Genomic DNA, 20474 nt, shown 5'->3' on the forward strand with positions numbered 1-20474 from the left:
TCAGAAACCACATGTTCAACCCTGGTTTATAAAAACGTCTGAGAAGTGGGACGAGCAGTGCTGGTGTCTGAGAGGGACAAGACACTGGGCCGTGGGCTGGCCCCAGGGATGTCCTGGGGAGATGGCATGCTATTAACAGTTGTTTTATTATTTTCTTCCCATGTTGCTGGAACAGCCAGACCAAATCCATTTGGAATGCCTGGGATGGTGCCACCATATGTTCCCCCTCAGATGCTCAACATTCCACAGACTTCTCTGCAAGCAAAACCCACGGTAAGGCATCCCTGGAGGCCAGTGGGGCTGTGGGCCTTGGAGGTTACATTTTAATGAATACAAGTTTATTAAAATTCTTGGATTTGATAGATGAGATAGTTGCCTCGAGTGCTGACCGCCCTGTGCTTCAGGCCCCACAGGTGCCCAGCCCAGGGGGTGCCCCAGGCCAGGGTCCATACCCATACAGCCTCACTGAGCCGGCCCTCACTCTGGATACGAGTGGGAAGAGCATGACGGAGCAGAACAGCTACAGCAACATTCCTCATGAGGGGAAGCACACGCCACTGTACGAGCGGTCCTCGCCCATCAACCCGGCCCAGGGCGGCAGCCCCAATCATGTGGATTCCACCTACTTCCCTGGTTCTTCTACATCGTCATCCTCAGATAATGACGAGGGCAGTGGAGGGGCGACCAAGTGAGTGTGTGCAGTCACAGTCCTCCCCAGTGCCTGTGACCTGGGGGGCTCCCTTCTGCAACAGCTGCTCGGGTGCTTTTCTCAGAGGCATCTGCTGCAGGTAGGCACTGCACTCTGTGCTCAGACTGCACTCCCTGAATAGGTAGGAAGGAGGAAGATCGGCCACTCCATGGTGCCCTCATGATGCCAGGTCTTCACTGTCCCAGCCCAGAGGCGCAGTGAACCTTCCGGGGGTGTTAGCTTGTGTGACGCCTGGAACATAGGGGTTTACTTGGGGTGGTGCTGCTGACCCTCACATACATGAGCCCTGCTGCCCTGGCAGCATTAACTTTCCAGTCCCTGGGAGAAAGAAGCTCCTGTCCTTCTCTAAATTTAACAACTCATAGAACTGTTCTTCCTGAGGAGTAATGAAATTCACAAATATAAAATCTGATCAAGGAAATCTTAAATACTCTGCTCCCCCCCGTAAATTAGTCTTTGTTTTCCAAAAAGGAAAGAAAAGTTTCCTTTGAGTCTCTTGTCTCCTTGTCTTTAGTTTGAACTATACTTTATGGAGTAGATTAATATTACATCCATTTGTAGCAGGGCTGGTAGACGTTACATCCTGTATCTCGGACATAAAAAACTTGAGACAGTTTCTAGCTTTCATCCTTCACGCAAATTCTTGCTGGTGTGTCCCCCTAAAATCCTCTCTGTCCTTTGAGTGTTCACCTGCAAAGCGGAGGTATGTGTCTGCTGAGCCAGAGCTTTGGTGCCCGCAGTGTTCTCTACCACCCCGATGCCACTGCCCTGACTACAGTGGAGAAGCATGAAATTTACAGATGGTCACTTGCTATATTTGCAGTCGTAGGACTCCAAAATGGAGTTAAGAATTGAAATTTAGCATGTATATTTTTAAATCAACAGTTTAGCAAGATGATAGACTTAAGACCTTTTGAACCATAATCTCTGGGTTGGGGCCCAGAAATCAGCATTTTAAGCAAGCGCTGTGGTAAACCTCTAGCACAGGTCTAAGAACAACTGACAGGTGGCCCAAGAAATCCTTCTACTCTAGAGTTCTGAGGTGCTGTGTGTTTTCTTTTAAAAATTTACTTATATCAGCAAGATGAAAGTATCTGTACAATGCAGGTCCATCTGAAAAAGAAATACTCTCTCTAAACTATGAAACATTGGCAGAGGCAAAAAGGCAAAAGAAAAAAGCTTTATAGTCAGAGAGCTATGCCAGTGCCAGAGATATGGAAACCAGGTTGGGGAGGGTGGGTGTTGACCATGGACCTTGAGGCTGTCTTTCTCCTTAGGATGGGCATTCAGAAGACAACGTGTTGCCCATCCAGTTAGGGCAAAATCCAAGTAGGATTGCCTGAGCCTTTCCCTTCATCCCTATGTATTCAGTTCTTAGCTGCTCTAAAGGTTCTGGGTAGCTTTTCCTAGACCTTTAGGAATTGGTCTCTCTCTGAGCTCTTGAAGTTCCCATCGTCTTTACCCAGATGTTGTACTTCTACTGTTTTCTGGAGACAAATCTTGCTTTTGCAACTGGGGGTGTGAATTGCTCAGTGTCTGGTGGGCTGTGTTTTGCAGGATATGAAGTATTCTGCAGATGGTTCAGTGTACATGCTACCTTGAATCAAAAGGTTGGATTCAAGTTGTATGACTCAACAGAGATTTAGTTTCCTTGAATCTGTTTCCATGCTTGTAATAAATAAGATACCATGTTAGAAATGTAAGGAAGGAAGGTAGAAAAGATAAGGGTACTTGTATCTGAAGCCTTGGGGTCAAAGCCTCCTTATGGCAGGTGATATGGTATAATTGGGCTTATGTAAGTGACAGAGGCCAAGAAAAGAAAGTTTTCATGTTTTTCAGTGAGGGTTCTAGCTTGTTAAATGCATTGTATATGGTGTGTATTATGTGCAGCTTGAGTCTGCATAACAACAGAGAATTACATTAGTAAGTAAAAAAAGAATCTGGGTATGATGGCATGTGCCTATAGTCCCAGGTACTCAGGAGGTTGAGGCAGCAGAATTGCTTGAGCATGGCGTTTCAGGGTCAGTCTAGGCAACATAATAAGACCCATCTCAAACACAATTTGGAAAGAGTAACAAGTCAGGATGTTTACCTTTGGTTTGGACTTGAATTAGAACCCTGTACCTACACTGTCTTTTAGGATGGTCTTGAGGGAAGGGAAGTGATCCACTCATTTAATCAAGACCCTCACCAAGGATTTCAAAGGAATGCAACTTAAAACACTTTAGAAAGGTACCTTTTTTTTTTTTTTTTTTGCCAGGCACCAGTGGCTCAGGAGGATCACAGTTTGAAGCTGATGTGGGCAAATAGTTTGCAAGACCCTATCTTAAAAATACCCAACAAAAAATGGGTTGGCAGAGTGGCTCAAGTCATAGAGTGCCTGCCTAGCAAATGTGAGGCCCTGAGTTCAAACCCAAGTACCACCACCAAAAAAAAGAAAGATACCTTTTAAAAAAAAAAAAAAACACATAAAATCATCAAACACTTGTTCTTAAACCATGGAGAGGGTTGTGGGTAGAGAGAGGAGGGTCAGAGGACTCCATGCAGGTCCCCCTAGACCCTGAGCCTTGCCCAAAGGACTGTGAGAGCCTCAGCCACCTTTTGTGGAGATGTGTTCTATACCTGCAGGAAGGTGGGTTGTGCACTGCAGCAGTGTTGTCAGGAGGGGCCCTCTGTACAGGGTTACATCACCTGGATCAGGGACTTGCCCTAAGGAACTGCAGGTGCCCCCTGAGGCTGTGAAGATTGCAGATGCTCACTGCTGACCTTTCTTGCAGACAGGGGCAACTCACACTGGCTACGGCCAATGGTGCACGGGGCAGGTCCTTCATTTCCCTTTATTTTTTAGAGCCTTTCTCACCATTTCAGTTTCTCCACCTGGGAAAGGTATTAAGTAGCTCTGTCCTGCTGTGCTTTTGAAGTGGAAGTCATGGCAGTTGGGCAAGGGGCTCTTACAGTGTGGGCAGCCGTCCTCTGTGGCTGCTGGAGGTAATTTTCCAGCAAAGATTAGAGGTGAGCTGCATGGGCATGTCTAGGGGGAGTCTAGGCCTGAGTTTAATAGGCATCTTCCACAGAGATACACTCTTGTCTTTAGTGCTGTTTGTGTTCTGTGGAGGAAAATAGGACAGTGCCTTAGCAGTGATGAACCAGCCACTTACTTAGGCCCATGACAGTTTCCCAGTAAAATAAGAAAGAAATGGGCTGATTTCTAAGTGAATAGTTATTCTCTCCTATTCCTTCAATACAGCAACAGCACCCACTGCTTGCTCTATTCTTTGTTACAATTCTTGTTCTTCTTTCTGGCCTCTTCCAGACCTTTTTAGTCTGGTTTTGGTTAATCTTAATTCAACCAAAGGATTCAATAACAGTTGAATCATTGTTAGAGGTCTTTATTGATATTATTTTCATAGATTAATTTGGGCTTCTGGAATATGAATCAAAATGAGGTTGCTAACTTGGAAGTTATTCTTTGTTTTGCATAGCTCTTCTAATTAGCATCTTGATTAAAGGTATATAAAATTCAGACTTTGAAAAATACAGTATAGATAATACTCCATGATCCCACTTCCATAAAGGCAACTGTATTCAAAACTGGTGAATATTCAAGCACCTTAATTTTCTCTGTATATACTAAAATGTATTTTTTAAAATAATAAGGTCTTAGGAACAACTTGCCCTTTTCATTTTCTTCCTTTTTTGTATTTAATATACTTACCTAATTACATGTGTATTTATTTGTGCTTGAAGATAGGTATATAGTACAAATATATATGTAATGCTTAATATTTTATGAACTTAATATTGCTTCATTGTTTTTGCATATTATTGCTGGCATTTCTGTATGAGTATGTAAAAGTCCTATTCAGAGAGAAGACTAACTTCAATTTTGTGACCTTATTTGTATAGATTTGTCTCATTTTCTTGTACATTAATATGTGCTTCTTAAGTGGAAAGAGAGCCCAATGCAGAAGCAGTAAGCATTGCTGATTTTGAGTTACAGTAGCATGGTAACATGGCAGCATCTTGCATACACTTTGCAGCACCCCCCCACCCATGCTAACAACACATGACTCCTGAAGGACCACATCCAGGTTGTGTAAGATGATCCAAAGAAGGTAGGCTGCTGGGTATCAGAAAAATGATTTTGTCTTCTCCTCTTGACCTGCTATCTCAAGAAACATGTGCTTGACATATATATGTCTCTTCCTTTAAGGTGCTGTGTATTTTTCTTCTGCTTTGAGTGCTGACAGAAACCTTGTGGTTCAAGAAATTCCATGTTTCCCTGCTGTGGAATCAGGGGCACAGACAGGCTAGGGGCTGAGGGACTTGTTTACTATATGTAGCTCTAGGTTTATCTTTCAAATTTTTGGGCTCTTGTGCCAGACAAATGTCTGTTTCACATTTATGTTTTGAGTTTTTAAAACTTGGGGTAACATTTTTAATACCTTCTTATAGAAACAGTTTTGAATTTTATGTGTTGGGAAAAATTAACTTTGATCTATGACATTGCAGGGGCTTGCATTTGTGTTAGCTATCCTCTGACCATTTATATGTTTTGTATTGATTTTGTCACAACAGACGGTGGCTCACAGTTAGGTATCTCAGAACCTTCACTCATAGGCTGCAGGGGGCTAGCTCTATGACCACACAGGACTGCCAGGGCAGTGAGTAGTCCTGAGAAGCCTGTGAAAAAAGTGAGTGGGAGTCATGTCTCACTCCTGCACAGGAAAGCGTTTTCTCTGTTTCTAACCTTTTATGCTTCCCTGTTCCGGGGAAGAAAAAGAATTCAGGCTGTTTGTTAGCTTGGTAAGGGGCGGGGAGACATGTTGGCATATCCGATTCTGTAGTTCCCCTGTTTATCATCCCTTAGTAGAGGGGCAGTACCTAGTCAGGCTGGGTCTGCTGGAGCAGCCTGAGAGCCTGTCAAGTGAGACCACCCTGGACCCATGCCTTCCTACCACCTATGGGCATAGAGCCTTCTGGTTGTTCTGTTGATTTGGAACGTATTAACAGTGAAAATTCTGTACACACACTCCCCACATTTCTACTGTAGACTGGATCTTTTACCTTTCTAAAATTAATGACTTACTTTTTCCACATTGGTTTTGTTTGACTTTGCTCTTTCCTGTTGACACAGCTTTTAGTTCATGTGATGCTCCTTTTTCTGCTCCATGACGTACTGGGGGAAGACGCACACTGCCATGTTCCCTTCCAGTACCACCACTCTGCTACCTAGCAATGTGGAGAGGAAGTTGTTTAGGACTAGGAGAGATTATTGCCGGCTTTCACACCGCAAATCCCTACTGAGTGATGCCTTAAAGTAGCTCTCTGACAACTTGCAAAAGCCTGCCCTGTGTCCCGCTGGGCTTCCCTGCATTTGGGGCCAGGGTGGATCTTTTGTTGCTCACTTGCTACATTCTTGCATGTGGTGTGCCTTTTTTTCCCTTTTTTTTAAATGAGTATAGTTTCCTTCTCTCTGAGTCGGAATTTTATCATCAGACATATTTTGGGGGCATGGTTAAGATTCAGAGAGAGCCACCCTCTTGCACATAACATGACATGTCCACTTCCACAGAGGCCTGGCACTAGTAGGTGAGATAGCTGGTTCTAAGAACAATTTTAAGATGTTATCAGTTATATAAAATGAAATAAAAATGCATACAGAAGAATTCTATACCATTTGTTCTTCAAAGCAAGGTATTTTGTTTTCTTAAGTTATAAAGTAATGGCTACCCTCCCAAAGTGTATTGGGCTGCTTAAAAATGGGCTTTCTGGAAAGAATACTTTTAGATTTTGCAGTATGATCATTAGAAAGTCCTAAGAACATCCAGAGGGTGACATTATTTTATTTTCAGTTTGATGGTCTGCATAGAACAAAACGGGCAAGTGTGGGTTCTGCGGGGTGTCCAGTGATGTGGCAGTGTGCCTCAGCTCCAGTCAGCAGTGAGGTGCATCCCCTCCTGGACTAACACTTTCCTAATGCACAGCCTTCCGTGCCCACTACCCTGGTCCTCATCTTCAGGCAACCTCAGGCACCCCAGGAGCCCTGGAATCTGCATGCTTAGTGAGTACTCCATTCCATATGATTCTTAGGCCTCACTGCAGTTTCTCAAACCTGCGCTGTTCTTCATGTCATGTAAGATATGAGCACAATTTTATGCCAGGATTGTCATACACTAAGGGTGATGAGTAATTGATCTTCTTTTTCCTGCTGCTGCAAGTGTCACATCACAGCAGTTTCAGAGTGGCTGGTTCCCTTACTGAAATCCAGTCAGCACACCTTCTGCAAGTCATTGACAAGGGTCTGTCTCTGGACCCTTCTCCAGCTCTCATACTCAGCTGTCAGAGCTGTACTCTTTACTGTGCAGTGGGGTGGACCCTCACTCTCCAGGGCTGCTTGCACTGGTTTTGATTCCTCCTGGCCATTGCCAGGGTTTTCTCTTACTTGTTAATGTGCACCTGAGTTTGTACACAGTAGTGACCTTGGACAACGCAGTGGTTTTTCTCACTGGGGACCCTGAACATAGTGACAACCTTTTCACATTGGGCCTGTGATGTCCTCAGCTGGAATATCATCACTTGGGATAGCACTCTTGGTTTAAGATGTATGGGATGGCCTTTTCAGTCCCCCGCCCTTTAAATTAGTGTATATTACTTATATAAAGGGTTTTCACTATATTTCCATACATCCATATAACGTCCTTTTGTCAAACTCATCCCCTATTACTCTTTCTTACCCCTTTACCCCTTTTAAAAACAATTGTAATGGGTTTAACTATGTTGTTTTCATTCATGTGTATATGAAGTGCTTTGATGATGCTCATCCCCTTCATCCTCCTCTTCTTCCCCCCACTTCTCCCACAATTGCTCCCACCCTCCCCCTCAACAAACAGTGCCTGTTTTATACTCATACCTTTCCTTTTTATATCTAGATTTTGCATACAAGAGAGAGCTTACTCAGTCTGGCTTATTTTGCTTAACATGGTAATTGCCAGTTCTATCCATTTTCTCGCATATGACATAATTTCATTCTTTATGGCTCATATTCCTTTGGGTGCTCCTACCACTTTTTTTTTTCCATACATCTGTTTGATGGACACCTAGGCTGTTGCCATAGGTTGGCTGTTGTGAGTAGTGCAGGTGTCTCTGTTGTATGCTGGCTTACTTCCCTTCAGATACATGGCCAGGAGTGGCATAGCAGGATCACATGGTAGTTCAAATTATATTTTTTTGAGGAACCTCCATGTTTATTTCCTTAGTGGCTGTATTAATTTACATTTCTTTCAATCAGGGTTCTTCCTCCCCTCCCCCCACCATCCTTGCCAGCATTTGTTGTTCGTTTTCTTGATGATAGCCATTCTGGTAGGGATGAGATGGAGTGTCAATGGCAGTTGATGTGTGTTTCCTTTATGACTTAGGATGTTGAACATTTCTTCTTGTATTGGGCATTTGTACTACTACTTTTGAGAACTGTCTGTTCAGTTCATTTGCCCATTAATTAATTGGGTTAGTTGTTCTTTTGGTGTTTAATTTTTGGAGCTCTTTATGTTCTGGATATTAATTATTTGTCCAATGAAAAACTGACAAAGATTTTTCTCCCATTCTTTGTGCTTCCTCTGGATTCTGGTGTTTCTTTTAATGTACACAAGCTTTTTAATTTGATGCAATCCTTGCTAATTCTTGTTCTTATTTCCTGAGCAATTGAAGTCAGAAAGTATTTTGCCTGTGCCTATATCTTAAGATGTTTTCCCTGATTTTTCCTCAAAGTTCCAGGTCTTATGTTAAGACCTTTGTAGTCACTCAGGAGGCAGAGCTCAGGAGGATTGCCGTTTGAAGCCTGCCCTTGGCAAATTGTTCATGAAACCCTATCTCAAAAAAACCCATCACAAAAAAGTGCTGTCAGAGTCGCTCAAGTGGTAGAGCATCTGCCTTGCAAGTGTGAGGCCTTGAGTTCTAACCTCAGTAGAGGTTAGAACAACAACAAAAAAAGACCTTTGTTCTATCTTGAGTTGATTTTTTTGTACAGAGTGAGAGAAAGGGATCTGGTTTCAGTCTTCTACATGTGGCTATCCAGCTTTCCCAACACTGTTTGTTAAAGGGACTATCTTTTTTTCCAATGTATGGTTTTAGCACCTTTGTGGAAAATCAGATGGTTGTGACTATGGGGGCTTATCTCTGGATCTTCTGTTCCATTGGTCTACGCATTTGTTTTTGTGTCAGTGCTAAGCTTTTTTTGTTTTCTGTGGCTCCATTCTGCCCCTACTGTCTCCTTAACCCACTTCAGTGCGAGTAGTCTACAGGCAGAGGCCAGACAATGGTTCTAAGGTACAGTTTGCTCTGGCATGGGACACTGATGAAGTCAGGTATTGTGATACTTCCAGCATTGCTCTTCTTGCTCAGGATTGCTTTGGCTATTTGAAGTTTTTGTGCTTCCACGTGAGTTCTAGGGTTATTTTTGTATTTCTGTGAAAAATAGCATTACATTAGAATTCTGATGGCAATTGCATTGAATCTGTAGATTGATTTTGGTAGTATAGTCATTTTCACAATATTAATTCTGCCAATCCATGAACATGGGCAGTCTTTCCATCTTCTCATGTCTTCTTCAATTTCTTTCTTTCTTTAAAGTTTTACAGTTCTCATTGCAGAAATCTTTTACCTCCTTAGTTAAGTTTGTTCCTATTTTATCTTTGTATGTATGTGTGTGTGTGTTATCTTTGTGTGTATGTGTGTGGGTGTGTGTGGGTGTGGGTGTGGTTATTATGAATGGGCTTGTTATCCTGATTTCTTTCTCAGCCTGTTGATGTTCGTATATAGAAAAGGTGCTGATTTTTGTACATTGATACTTGTATCCTGCTATTTGGCAAAATATAATTATACTGTCTGCAAATAGAAATAATTTGACTCCATTTTCACTGTGACCCTCAGGCAGTGGGGCTTGTACCACACCAGGGAGAGCTGAGCCTCCCAACTGCTGTGGCTTCATTGCCAAGAGTCCCCCACTGCTTAAACATGTCAGCAGGATATCAGACCTCCCCCGCTCTTTAAGACCTTCTCTTATGGCTGCCTTCCATCCAGATTCTGTGGCAGATGTCCCAAAACTCCCTGAGCCATGATTGTTCCTAGTTTTCCAAATGACAGAATAGCTCAGTCTCAATAGGCCCTCAGGTTTCTGCCGCCCACAAGGCAGCATCTTTGTCCTTTGTTGGGGTCCCATGGTAAACTGCCCTGCTAGTGTGTGGCCAATGAACACAACTGAACAAAGAATCTCTGAGGTGATGTTTCTTCAGATTACTACTTCTGTTCCCCACTTCAGTATTTTAAAATACTCCTTAAACACTTCCCAGGCTGCCAGTGGTCACAATGAGGTTTAAAAGATGCTGGTTGAAATGTATCATCCTAGCTGCCCCATCAGGTTTCCCACCCTGGTTCCTTTCTTCTTCTTTTAAACCACTTTGCTATGTAAAGCTTTTCTCCAAATAACTTCCCCTTTACTCTCTGTTCTCTGATCTTAGCAAGTTCACCCATCTTCTCTGGCCTTCAGCACAATTCTCCCTCCTTCCTCATTGTTCACGCTACATTGTCCCCAGCCTTGGCTGTGGGACCTCTGTGAAGACTAGAGATGCTATATGTATGTTGCTACCTTAACAATTACTTATAAATTATGACTCCTGCCTAAGAAGTCCCCCTTAAATGATGAAATTATGTGACTTTTTTTTTTTTTTAGTGGGACTGGAGTTTGAACTCAGGGCTTTGCAATCACAAAGCAAGCGCTCTACCACTTGAGCCACATCTTCAGTCTATTTTGCTCTGGTTATTTTGGAAATGGGGGTCTCGTGAACTGTTTACCTGAGCTGGCCTTGAACCGAGGTTCTCCTAGTCTCTGCCTCCCAAGTAGCTAGGATTATAGGCATGAGCCACTGGCGCCTAGCCATGTGATTGTTTTTCTTATTTCCCTTAAACACCAGAAGCTCCTTTGAGGCAAGGCCTGCCTGTGTTTCCTCAGCACCCTCTGTTGTGCTGAGTGCATCTTTGAACTGCTTCCTAAGTTAGTGCTTAATAGTTTTCTTTGCATAATAAGTGGTTATCATCCACCTCTTTGAAGCAGAAGAAATATTTCTGTAATAGAATTATTTGTGGACATAATCTCTTGGGGGTAACATAAGATTAATAAAGCACAGAAAGTATTACTATTGTTTTTATTATAAGTTTGCAGAGTTAATTGTGGCCATCTTTCATTCTAAGCTTGTTTGGGGTATTAGTCCACAGTAATCACAGTATCATGTTCACTTTATGTTCAGCCACATCACCGGGAACAAGATTGGCTGGGAGAAGACCGGAAGCCACACGGAGCCACAGGTGCGGGGAGATCCAGGAGACCAAGTGAAGGTACAAGGCCTGCACATTCTATTCTCTAAGTTCTGATTCTGGGTACATGTGTCAGTGGTCAAGTTACAGAAAATTCTCTTTCTCCCAAGCATGTCACCAGTCACAATATACCTCTCCAAAGGGGAAAGGTGAGGGATGAAGCTTTCAGAGTTGCCCCAACCTTCTCGTCTTACTCAGCAAAGTGTGGGCACCTGGTGCAACTCCCTCCCCTCTGGGACAAGGTGTCTGAGGCTTCCTGCATGCCTGTCTTAGGGGCTTTTAGAGGATTAGCTGAGAAAGCACTTGGAATGTGGTTTGTGAAAATGGAAACAAATTAAATTCCATCTCTCCCTTCTTATCTACTTCTACCTGCTAATAGTGATCTCTAGAAATTTTATCTATTATCTATCTGTCCATCCATCCATCCATCCATCCATCCTGGAGTTGAACTCAGGACCTCGCCCTTGCCAGGCAGGCACTCTACTACTTGACCCATGCTCCCGGCCCTTTTTGCTATAGCTGTTTTTCAAGTAGGGACTTGCATTTCTGCCCTAGCCAGCTTACAATATGATCCTCCTGTGATGATTCTGGCATATAGCTGAAATGACAGGCACATAACAATGCACCCAGCTTTTATTGATTGGGAAGAGATCTTGTAGACTTTTTGCCCTGGATGGCCTCAATCAAAATCCTCCCAATTTCCATCTCACAAGTAGCTGGGACTATAGAAGTACCTTTTTAATTTGCAGTGCCATATCTGCCACCTATAGTCCCTGGTTACACACAGGGTCATCAGAATGCCAGCAATTCATTTAAAACTCCTAAATAGTCTTACTATTGAATAATTTCCCTGAAAATAAGCAACAGAAAATACTTTGTGAATAGCTGTTTTCAAAGAACTTTTGCTTTGAAAGCAAAGCACTTCAAATTGTTTTCTATCTATACTGTTATGAAAGAGGGAAAGTTTAGAAAACACCTGTGAATTATCCATGAGTTATTAAGACCAATTTTTATACTTGTATATTAAAGGATAAAATTAAGCACTTAATTGCATATCCTGGTAATGAAACATTTTGTTCCCAAACAGAAAACCATATATGTCTTCAGGGTGACATTCTAAAAAGAAAAAAAAAATCAAGCAGTAAACTCTTCTCATTTCTGACATTTATTGCAATCAAGAAAAAAAGTTTATTGTGCAAATAATAATTACTTTTGGACAATTACTCAGATGATTCAGACTATGCCACGGCATCTCCCTTCTGCCTTCCTCTCTGCACCGCTGCCTGGGACTTCTTTGGGACTGAGTTAGATACTTTCCAGTTCTGTATATTCACCCCTTGTTTTGGTGGGTGTTTGTTACAGAATGGACACTTTCCACTTAGCAATACGTTATTCGCATCTTTACGTGTTGGTGTTAATAGATCTGAACCATTGCTTTTGGTATTAGCTTGATTTGGGATAGAGGGATTGTGGTGTTTTTTGTCATCATTTTGCTTAAGTTTTGCCTGTATATAATTAATTTTGTAATGACTACAGAGGATACTTGAGTTGGGTTTTAGTTTATACTGGCTATAGCAGTGAAGAGCAAAACTTATATGAATCTAGTTACCACACATTACTAGTTACATAATTATGGGTAAATTACATAGCCTCTCTAAGTGCACGTTTCCTCATCTGTAGAGATTATAGCAAGATCTCAATGAAAACAGAAACACAGGACCAGACCACATGGTGATGGTAAACAAGAGCCAAGCAAAGTAGTAAGGCACCCACAGAGAGCTGGAGTCCCCAAGGGAGGAGTTTGGCAGGAGGGTACTGGAGCTGTTTCCTGAGATGAGCCTCCTAGCCCTCCACCCCAACACTGAGTCATGAACAGAGACACAGGGAAGCTGAGAGCACACAGGCTGTCCTCTGGCCTGTGGTGTCAATGGTGTTTCTGTTTATCAGGTGGTCAAACAAAGGGATCAGCTCAGGGTGTTCTCTGATCTTTAGGTTAGCACTAAATCTGGTCTCTCCAGCCAGGAGTCATCTCTGTACCCTGTATGGCTAGCAGGTGGGCAAGCACCTGGCCCACTTGAGATAGTGGAGACGGGACATGAACTCATTTTTCCCTCTCCTGCCTTTTGTTGTATAGGCAGAAGGTTCATCCACTGCCTCCTCAGGAAGCCAGCTAGCTGAAGGGAAAGGAAGCCAGATGGGCACTGTGCAGCCAATCCCGTGCCTCCTGTCGATGCCCACCAGGAACCACATGGACATCACCACACCTCCTCTGCCCCCTGTCGCACCTGAGGTTTTGAGAGTGGCCGAGCACAGGCACAAGAAGGGGCTGATGTATCCCTACATCTTCCATGTCCTAACGAAGGTATTATCCAGGGGCCCTGGGGTGGCTTCTTTTATTTGGCAGGTGTTCTTTTTCATTTTGTGAACCATTTTAGTACCTTCCTAAAGTATTTGGACTAAATTTCAGTTTCCTTTTTCTAAACATTAAACAAAAGATGAAAAATTGCACCAGTATAAATGCAGTTAAAAAATAAACTTGTATAAAGTCTCGATTTTCCCTTCAACTTAATATAAAACATTTTTGAAATGTCTGATGAAATATTGAGGATCCCATTATTTTATGACTTACAATTTTATTTTCTTATGTCAACTTCAGAATTTTTTACACCATAATTGTACCATAATGCTAGGTTTAATTCACATACCAGATACAATACCTGATTTATTTGCCATTTGTTCTTAGAAAATAATGTGTCCCCTTTTGAGTGGCTTCATGCATTTTGACCTGTTCATCTACCTCATTCAGAGCAATTTTAATAGCGGTAAGAGCAAAAAAATGGAATACAGGATTTTACCATGGGCATAGTCAGAAAATGCAATTATCATTTTACTCACGTGTTACAATTTTACTTCATCAGTGTCTTACCAAATGTGCAGTTAAATATATACATATAGTGTGGAATTGTTTTTTTAATCTTGTCTCAAATGCATCACTGTATTTAAAATTCTTTAATGATTTGTAGTTTTTATGTTAGCACAGTTGCTTCAGTGATAGTCATCATGCAGAGTTGGTTTATTGCAATCTTGTACTGCTTGCTTTCCTCAGTACCTAAATCACCATCTTTTTTCTGTCTATTTTCGACAATCCATCTGTGGTTTGTAAAATGGAGTCGGTAAGTGCAAAAGACTCCTATTCTACATTGCTCATGAGGTGGACTGTTGATTTGTTAATCTAGCTTTGCTTACCTTTATCAATTAAAGGACACAAAGAATATTTAACCAGTACTATTTATTAGCACTTTCTTATTTTAGTTTTAACTGCCTCCAAATCTCATGTTATTGTTTTCTATGTGCATGCATGAATAGTACCACTTTTCAGACTGTGGTTGTAAGGTAAATATTATTTTGGAGGTTCAACATAAATCATAAAGAGTGAAAGTTTCTGGTGTGAGAAAAAGATTTTTGTAAATTTAAGAGACAAGTTTTGGGAAGTCATCTTTCAAAATACCATGTATAGAGACAGCACCCTTTCCCCATGGAGCTGTTTAAGACCTATGAGGCCCTGGAGTCACCTGTTGCTTTGCATCCATTCCACCAGTTCTGACATCTGAACAATTGGCTAGATCCGTAACAGGGTACAGGTTATACCAGCACTCTTCTTATATTAACAAAATGACTGATAGAGAAAAGAGAACTTGATGTCTTTTATAGATTTTAAAATGCTACTTTTTTGATATTTTAGGGAAAAGTTTAGACTATAATGCATACTATTTCCTATGAGCCAGCTGTGGCATTTGCAGTGACACAAAGCTTTGTGGTGACATAGAATTATCAAAGCATCATAATGAGAGTATTCCCTAGATGAGAGTGTTAGAATACATGCAGCTACTGGATTCAAAGTGTTGAGGATAAAAGGAAAGCCAATTTGAAGCTGAATTCATGTGAAAGAGCAAATGTTACACAAAATTATTAAGAGAACATACTGCCTGGCTCAGTGGCACACACCTGTAGTCCTACCCACTCAGGAGGCAGTGATGAGGAAATTGTGGTTTGAGGCCAGTCTGGGTAAAAAATTGAAGAGACCCTTGTCTCAGCCAATAAAAAAGCTGGATTCGGTGGTGCACACCTGTCTGCCCGGTTACGTGGGAAGTATAAGTAGGTGGATCGCTGCCCAAGTAGGCCCAGGCATAAAAGCAGACCATATTTGGAAAAATAACAAAAGCAAAAAAGAGTCTGGGAATATGACTCAAGTGGTAGAGCTCCTGCCTTGCAAGCAAAAGGTCCTGAGTTCAAACCCCAGTACTGCCCAAAAAAGGAAGAAGAAATGTATCAATAAATTTAACAGACATTGAGGATCATGTGTATTTTGACGGGTATACATAAATAGAATTCCTTGCAAAATATCTTGATGCCATAAAATACCTATGACAGGGAACTACAGAATTTTGGTAATGATCTCACCTGCTGAAGGCAACAGTCATTTGTCTCTTGGTGGGATGTTCTTAAGCCAAATGAAACTCTTGCCCAATATTATCAGTGTGGAACACGAGTAAGGTGAGGTGCTTCTTTTTTCTGCTCTGACAGCTACCATGGCCTCACCCACAGTGAGATGTGTATTGAGCACCTGCCACACTATGGCAGAAGCCTGGTGCAGGTGTACAACACAGTTCTACTAGGCAGATCATTTTTAATTTGTGGTAATTTTTTATGAAAGAGCTTGGGAAAAGAAATCTGACCATTTTATTTTCAGAATTCTCAATTCCTTGGATAGCATATAGGTCATTGTAAATGATAGATTTTATTACATATGACCATCTAGACTATAAATAAAAGTTGCATGTTTTCTATTCTGTTTGTTGTCTGGTGTTAATCTGTCTAGATTGTTTCAAAGATTTTGGATCATCTTTGTGGTTTTCTTTTGTTCTTGGTTTTGTGTTGAAAATGTAGGGTTTATTTTGCATCTTTGAGCATACTTTTGGATCATAGACTGCCAAAAGATGTTTTCCAAACATCTTGATATAGGCAAGTTGTTAAGCCATTGATTTGGAATAGAATTGCAATGTCATTAATGGAGATAATGCAGTATATTTCTGTGAGTTTGTTGTAAATTCAACATGAAAAATGTGCAATATTATTCTGCTTTCTTCCATGCAAAGGGTGAAATCAAAATTGCTGTTTCTATTGAAGATGAAGCCAACAAAGACCTGCCTCCGGCCGCCCTGCTCTATAGGCCAGTTCGTCAGTATGTTTACGGAGTCCTGTTTAGTTTGGCAGAAAGCAGAAAGAAAACTGAGAGACTTGCTTTTAGAAAGAACAGACTTCCACCAGAATGTATGTACTGTAACAATCCATTGTTTGTTTTCCTCGGTACCTCGTAATCTCTTGTGCATTTTCTAAAGCCTTAGAAGAATCATGACTGAGTTGCCCTGAGAGCCTCTATGTACAGGAGGTGGGCCTTCCTTGGGGCAGTAGGCCAGGGTAGAGCCCTCAGGACAGGAGGAGAAGCCAGACTTTTTTCCTCAGTAATGTTCCAGTAACGATGTTTATTAAGTAAAATAATAAAACAGTAGGTTTACACTTGAAACTGAATGCTGATCTGAAAGCAGTCTTGAACGGCCGTCACTCTGTAATTATCCTGTCTTAGTACCCTGGGCGCATGTGTGTCTGTGCGCTGGTGTTTGTGAGGTGCAGATCTGCTCTTTCCAGCAATTCAGCATTCTGGAGAGCAGTTCCCACAGGGCTCTGCCACCCATATTGGAGGTCGTGGGACTCAAGTGGGTTGTCACAGGACTTCATGGTTTACCTCGGAGTCCTCCAGATGCGGTGTGAACTTTCTGCTCATCAGCGGTGGGGAGGCTGGGAAGTACTGTTTGGAACGTTGATCAGAGTTGAGGTCCTGTGCCATATTTTGTGGGAAACAATGCCTTTCTGTTCTTGATGATTTTATTTACTAATGGAAGGAACATAAAAGTCACTGTGTACTTACTAGGAAATAAAGAAAAGACCCCCAAAGCATACTGTCTAAAATAAGAATGTTATAATTGTCAAAATTATAAATTTTAAACCATTCTTTAAAGCAAGGACATTTAGTTACAGATTTCCTGCTTTGTGGTAAATGCAGGCCTTGTTGTGGAACCTATGGTCAGCAATGACTGTGTGTGGTTCTGAGCTTTGGAACTTTTTTTTTAATTCATTTATTCACATGTGCATACATTGTTTGGGCCATCTCTCCCCTCAATGAGCTTTGGAACTTTTTAAGTTCAATAGAGCCTTAAGTTCTCTGTTTGCGGTTCCTGTGCCAAAATTTTGATCAAACGCTTCTTGTTAGTAGATAGTTACTAAGAGCTACTGCTGAGTTGCTCATGTGACTATAGTTGGCAGAGGTGAGGCTAGTCCCACAGGTTCCTTCTGGGTCCATTTTGACTGGGAGCATGGAGTTTTGTGAATGACCACCTTCTCAAAGTCTAATGCATTCTTACATGTATACATTCTCATTCTTTTCTCACACTGTGATTAATTCATTTGCTTGTGAAAGAATGGTGTTTCTTTCTTTGCCATGCAATTCTCTTGCAGGGGGGCTGTGGCATCCAGGCTACTGAGCCCCTTCATCTCAGCTGCAGAGCACTGGGCTGGCTTTGCAGTGGAATGTATTCTTTTATCTATTTGCTTATGTGTTCCATAAACAGACTTATCTTTACACAGCAAACTCTTCAAGGAGTTTCCATGATCACCTGTGCCACCCATGGAATCATGGCCCTTAGGATGTTTTGCATCATAGTATGCTGCAGTGCCGGAGGTGCTCTGAGAATACTCCTGACCTCTTCTCCCTGCTACAGGTCTGCAACCAGCCCACATGCCTGGCTGACCTATGCCTGGGTGTGACGGTGCAGATAAGGCAGTAAGGACAAGCCTTCTCAAGAGCCAAAGTATGCAGCGTGCATGTGGAGTGGGAGTTGATGGAAACCTAGCAAGGCCTTGGCCTTAGAGTCACTGCCTGCCCCTGGCCCCTGTTCCAAGCAAGCCATCCCCATTTGGAGTCAGAGTCCATGGGAATGAACCATCAAGAGAAAAGACAAGGGTGGGAAAGTCTGGGGTAACTTACAGGTACCTAAGGCCTCAGATGGACATACTGTAGGTCTTACCATGAGGTCTTAATGGAGGAGGAGAGGAGCTCGAAGTGGCAGGCACTCCAAGCATCTTCTCTTCAGACACAGCTGAGATGGCAAGAAGGCCATGGCTTCAGAATCAGGATTTGGCTGCTCTCCTGCCTGCCTCCTCTTTCCCCAGCCTCCTTCTTCATAAGAATGGCAAATTAAATACTTGGGCTACTGTGGTGTTCTTTTGAGCAGTAGGATTTAGTGGGAGGGAGCTTAGAGGTGAGGGAGCCATTCAGGGCTTGACACAAGGGATGTTGCTGTTTAGAAACACGAGTTATAACCTGAAACAAAACAGAAATGAAGCTTCTTTAGGAAGGAAAGGGCACATTCAGGTGACCTTTGCCTAAGCAGAGTTAATTAAGCCCCTGGAATTTCAGTGCTTAGAGAAATGTATTATTAATGTGCTAATACAAATAAAAACTTGCTTCTGAGTAGAAATTATGTGAAAGAATTTTTTTTTCCAGTTCTGGGATTTGAACTCAGGGCTTTGTGTTTCTGAGGCAGATGCTCTACCTCTTAAACCACACCTTCAGTGTCTGAGTAAAAATTATATATAAACTAATCCTCCAAGTTTAAATGTGGAAAGACTGTAAATGTGGTGGATGAGATTTTTGTAAACTACTTTGGAATCTAGGTCTCTATGGGGAGCTGATAAAATGGAACTTTCATTCATTAGTTACCTGCAGGAGGGGAAAACAGGTTTATGAAAAAGATTCTCCTGTCAGGCATTTATCCTCATGAATGATCACCTGACTTGGCGCCCAGCTTTCCACAGAGACATTTGTGTCCTGGGAACATGTCGTGAGTTTGAATGCTCAACTTGCTCAAGACAGACCTTGTATGAGAACTTAGTGTGTGCGCAGCTAGCGTAATCTACTGATGCTTGTGAAAATGCCTTTCTGTACCCTGCTCATTAGATTTCAGGTGACTACACACTGACTCTCTCAAGCCATTTGTTGAGGCTTCATTACTTGAAATGTCTGTTAATTGGTTGCACATTTCAGTGGTATTAAGTAGAGTCCTGCTACCTCTGGACATGCTGAGACAAAATACCTGGTCATCTACAATGGAGCCACCTTTCACAGTTCCTTGGGGGTACTTGGCACAATGGAATGATTATTGTATTTCGGTCTTCTTCTTATTATTTTTTTGTGAAACTGAGGTTTGAACTCAGGGCTTACATGCTTATAAAACAGGTGCTCTACCGCTTCAACCACACCTCCAGTCTGTTTTGCTCTGGTTGTTTTGGAGATGGGATATGATGATCTATTTGCCCAGGCTGGCTTTGAACTTCAATCCTCCCAATCTCAGCCTCCCAAGTAGCTAGGATTGCAGGTGTGAGTACCAGCACCTGGCAGCTGTATTTCAGTCGTCTTGACATTTGCAGTCTAACCTATGGTCGGTCAGTCCTGTACAACATGCAGGATACATGACATCCTTGGAGCATGGAAGATGGTTTATTAAGATACAGAAAGTGTCATGGGAGGGCAGGTCCCTGTAAAGGACTGTTCTTTCCCTGCAGACCTCTGCAGGTAGGCTCCAGAGGCAGCCTGCTGCTCAAGCAGCTGGTGTGATCATTTCTGAATGGAAGGTCTGTGATTGAAAGTAGCTTCAGAATCGTACTGTGCAGATGTGTGTTTCTGTTAATGGTCACTGTGACGAAGAATATCTCAAGACTGCCTTATCATCAGAACTAGTCTAAGGGCTTACTGAAGTCTAAGGACTTGTTTAAAAATATTTAACTCTCACTAGATTTAAGGCATAAGGAAATCTGGTCTTGTGATTGGGCACTGGATAAAGTGTTAATTTGTTTTTGTGAGGCTTGCTTAAGTTTCATTAAAGTTATTGCATGGTTAAAGTAGGATATCAGACCCTTTAAAAATTCCAGCGTTTTGAAAGGCATACTGGATTACATGCTGGAGGCATTTTCACTTCCTTCCATTCGCCTCTAGGTTCTGTCATTTTGCTCTTAAGAAATTCATCAGAGTCTTTCCTTATTATGGCCGTGTGCTCTGGAATTCTAATCACTCCTGGTGGGACAGGTTTAACGAAAACTGTTAGCTGATGGAGTGGCTCAAGTGGTAGAGTGCCTGCCTAGCAAGCACAAGCCCTGAGTTCACCCCCCTATAACTGCCAAAAAAAACAAAACAAAAAAGGACAATATTTAGCCAGGCACCAGTGGCTCACTTGGGAGGCCAAGATTGGGAGAATTGCAATTTGAGGCCAATCTAGGCAAATAA

At 42.2% G+C, this 20474-nt stretch overlaps 1 protein-coding gene across 4 annotated transcripts in view; it reads left to right on the forward strand.

Moving 5' to 3' along the window:
- Fam120a (family with sequence similarity 120 member A) overlaps positions 1-20474 on the forward strand; it is a 99838-nt gene that overhangs the window by 48148 nt on the left and 31216 nt on the right. For all 4 annotated transcript variants that reach the window (XM_074052521.1, XM_074052523.1, XM_020186598.2 and 1 more), the window contains exons 6-10: positions 176-273; positions 405-688; positions 11011-11098; positions 13212-13439; positions 16234-16408. In XM_074052521.1, the coding sequence (XP_073908622.1) occupies positions 176-273; positions 405-688; positions 11011-11098; positions 13212-13439; positions 16234-16408 (873 nt within the window). The remainder of the gene's footprint in view (positions 1-175; positions 274-404; positions 689-11010; positions 11099-13211; positions 13440-16233; positions 16409-20474) is intronic.

This window comes from Castor canadensis, chromosome 13 (assembly GCF_047511655.1).
Source record: "Castor canadensis chromosome 13, mCasCan1.hap1v2, whole genome shotgun sequence".
Lineage (NCBI taxonomy): Eukaryota > Metazoa > Chordata > Mammalia > Rodentia > Castoridae > Castor > Castor canadensis.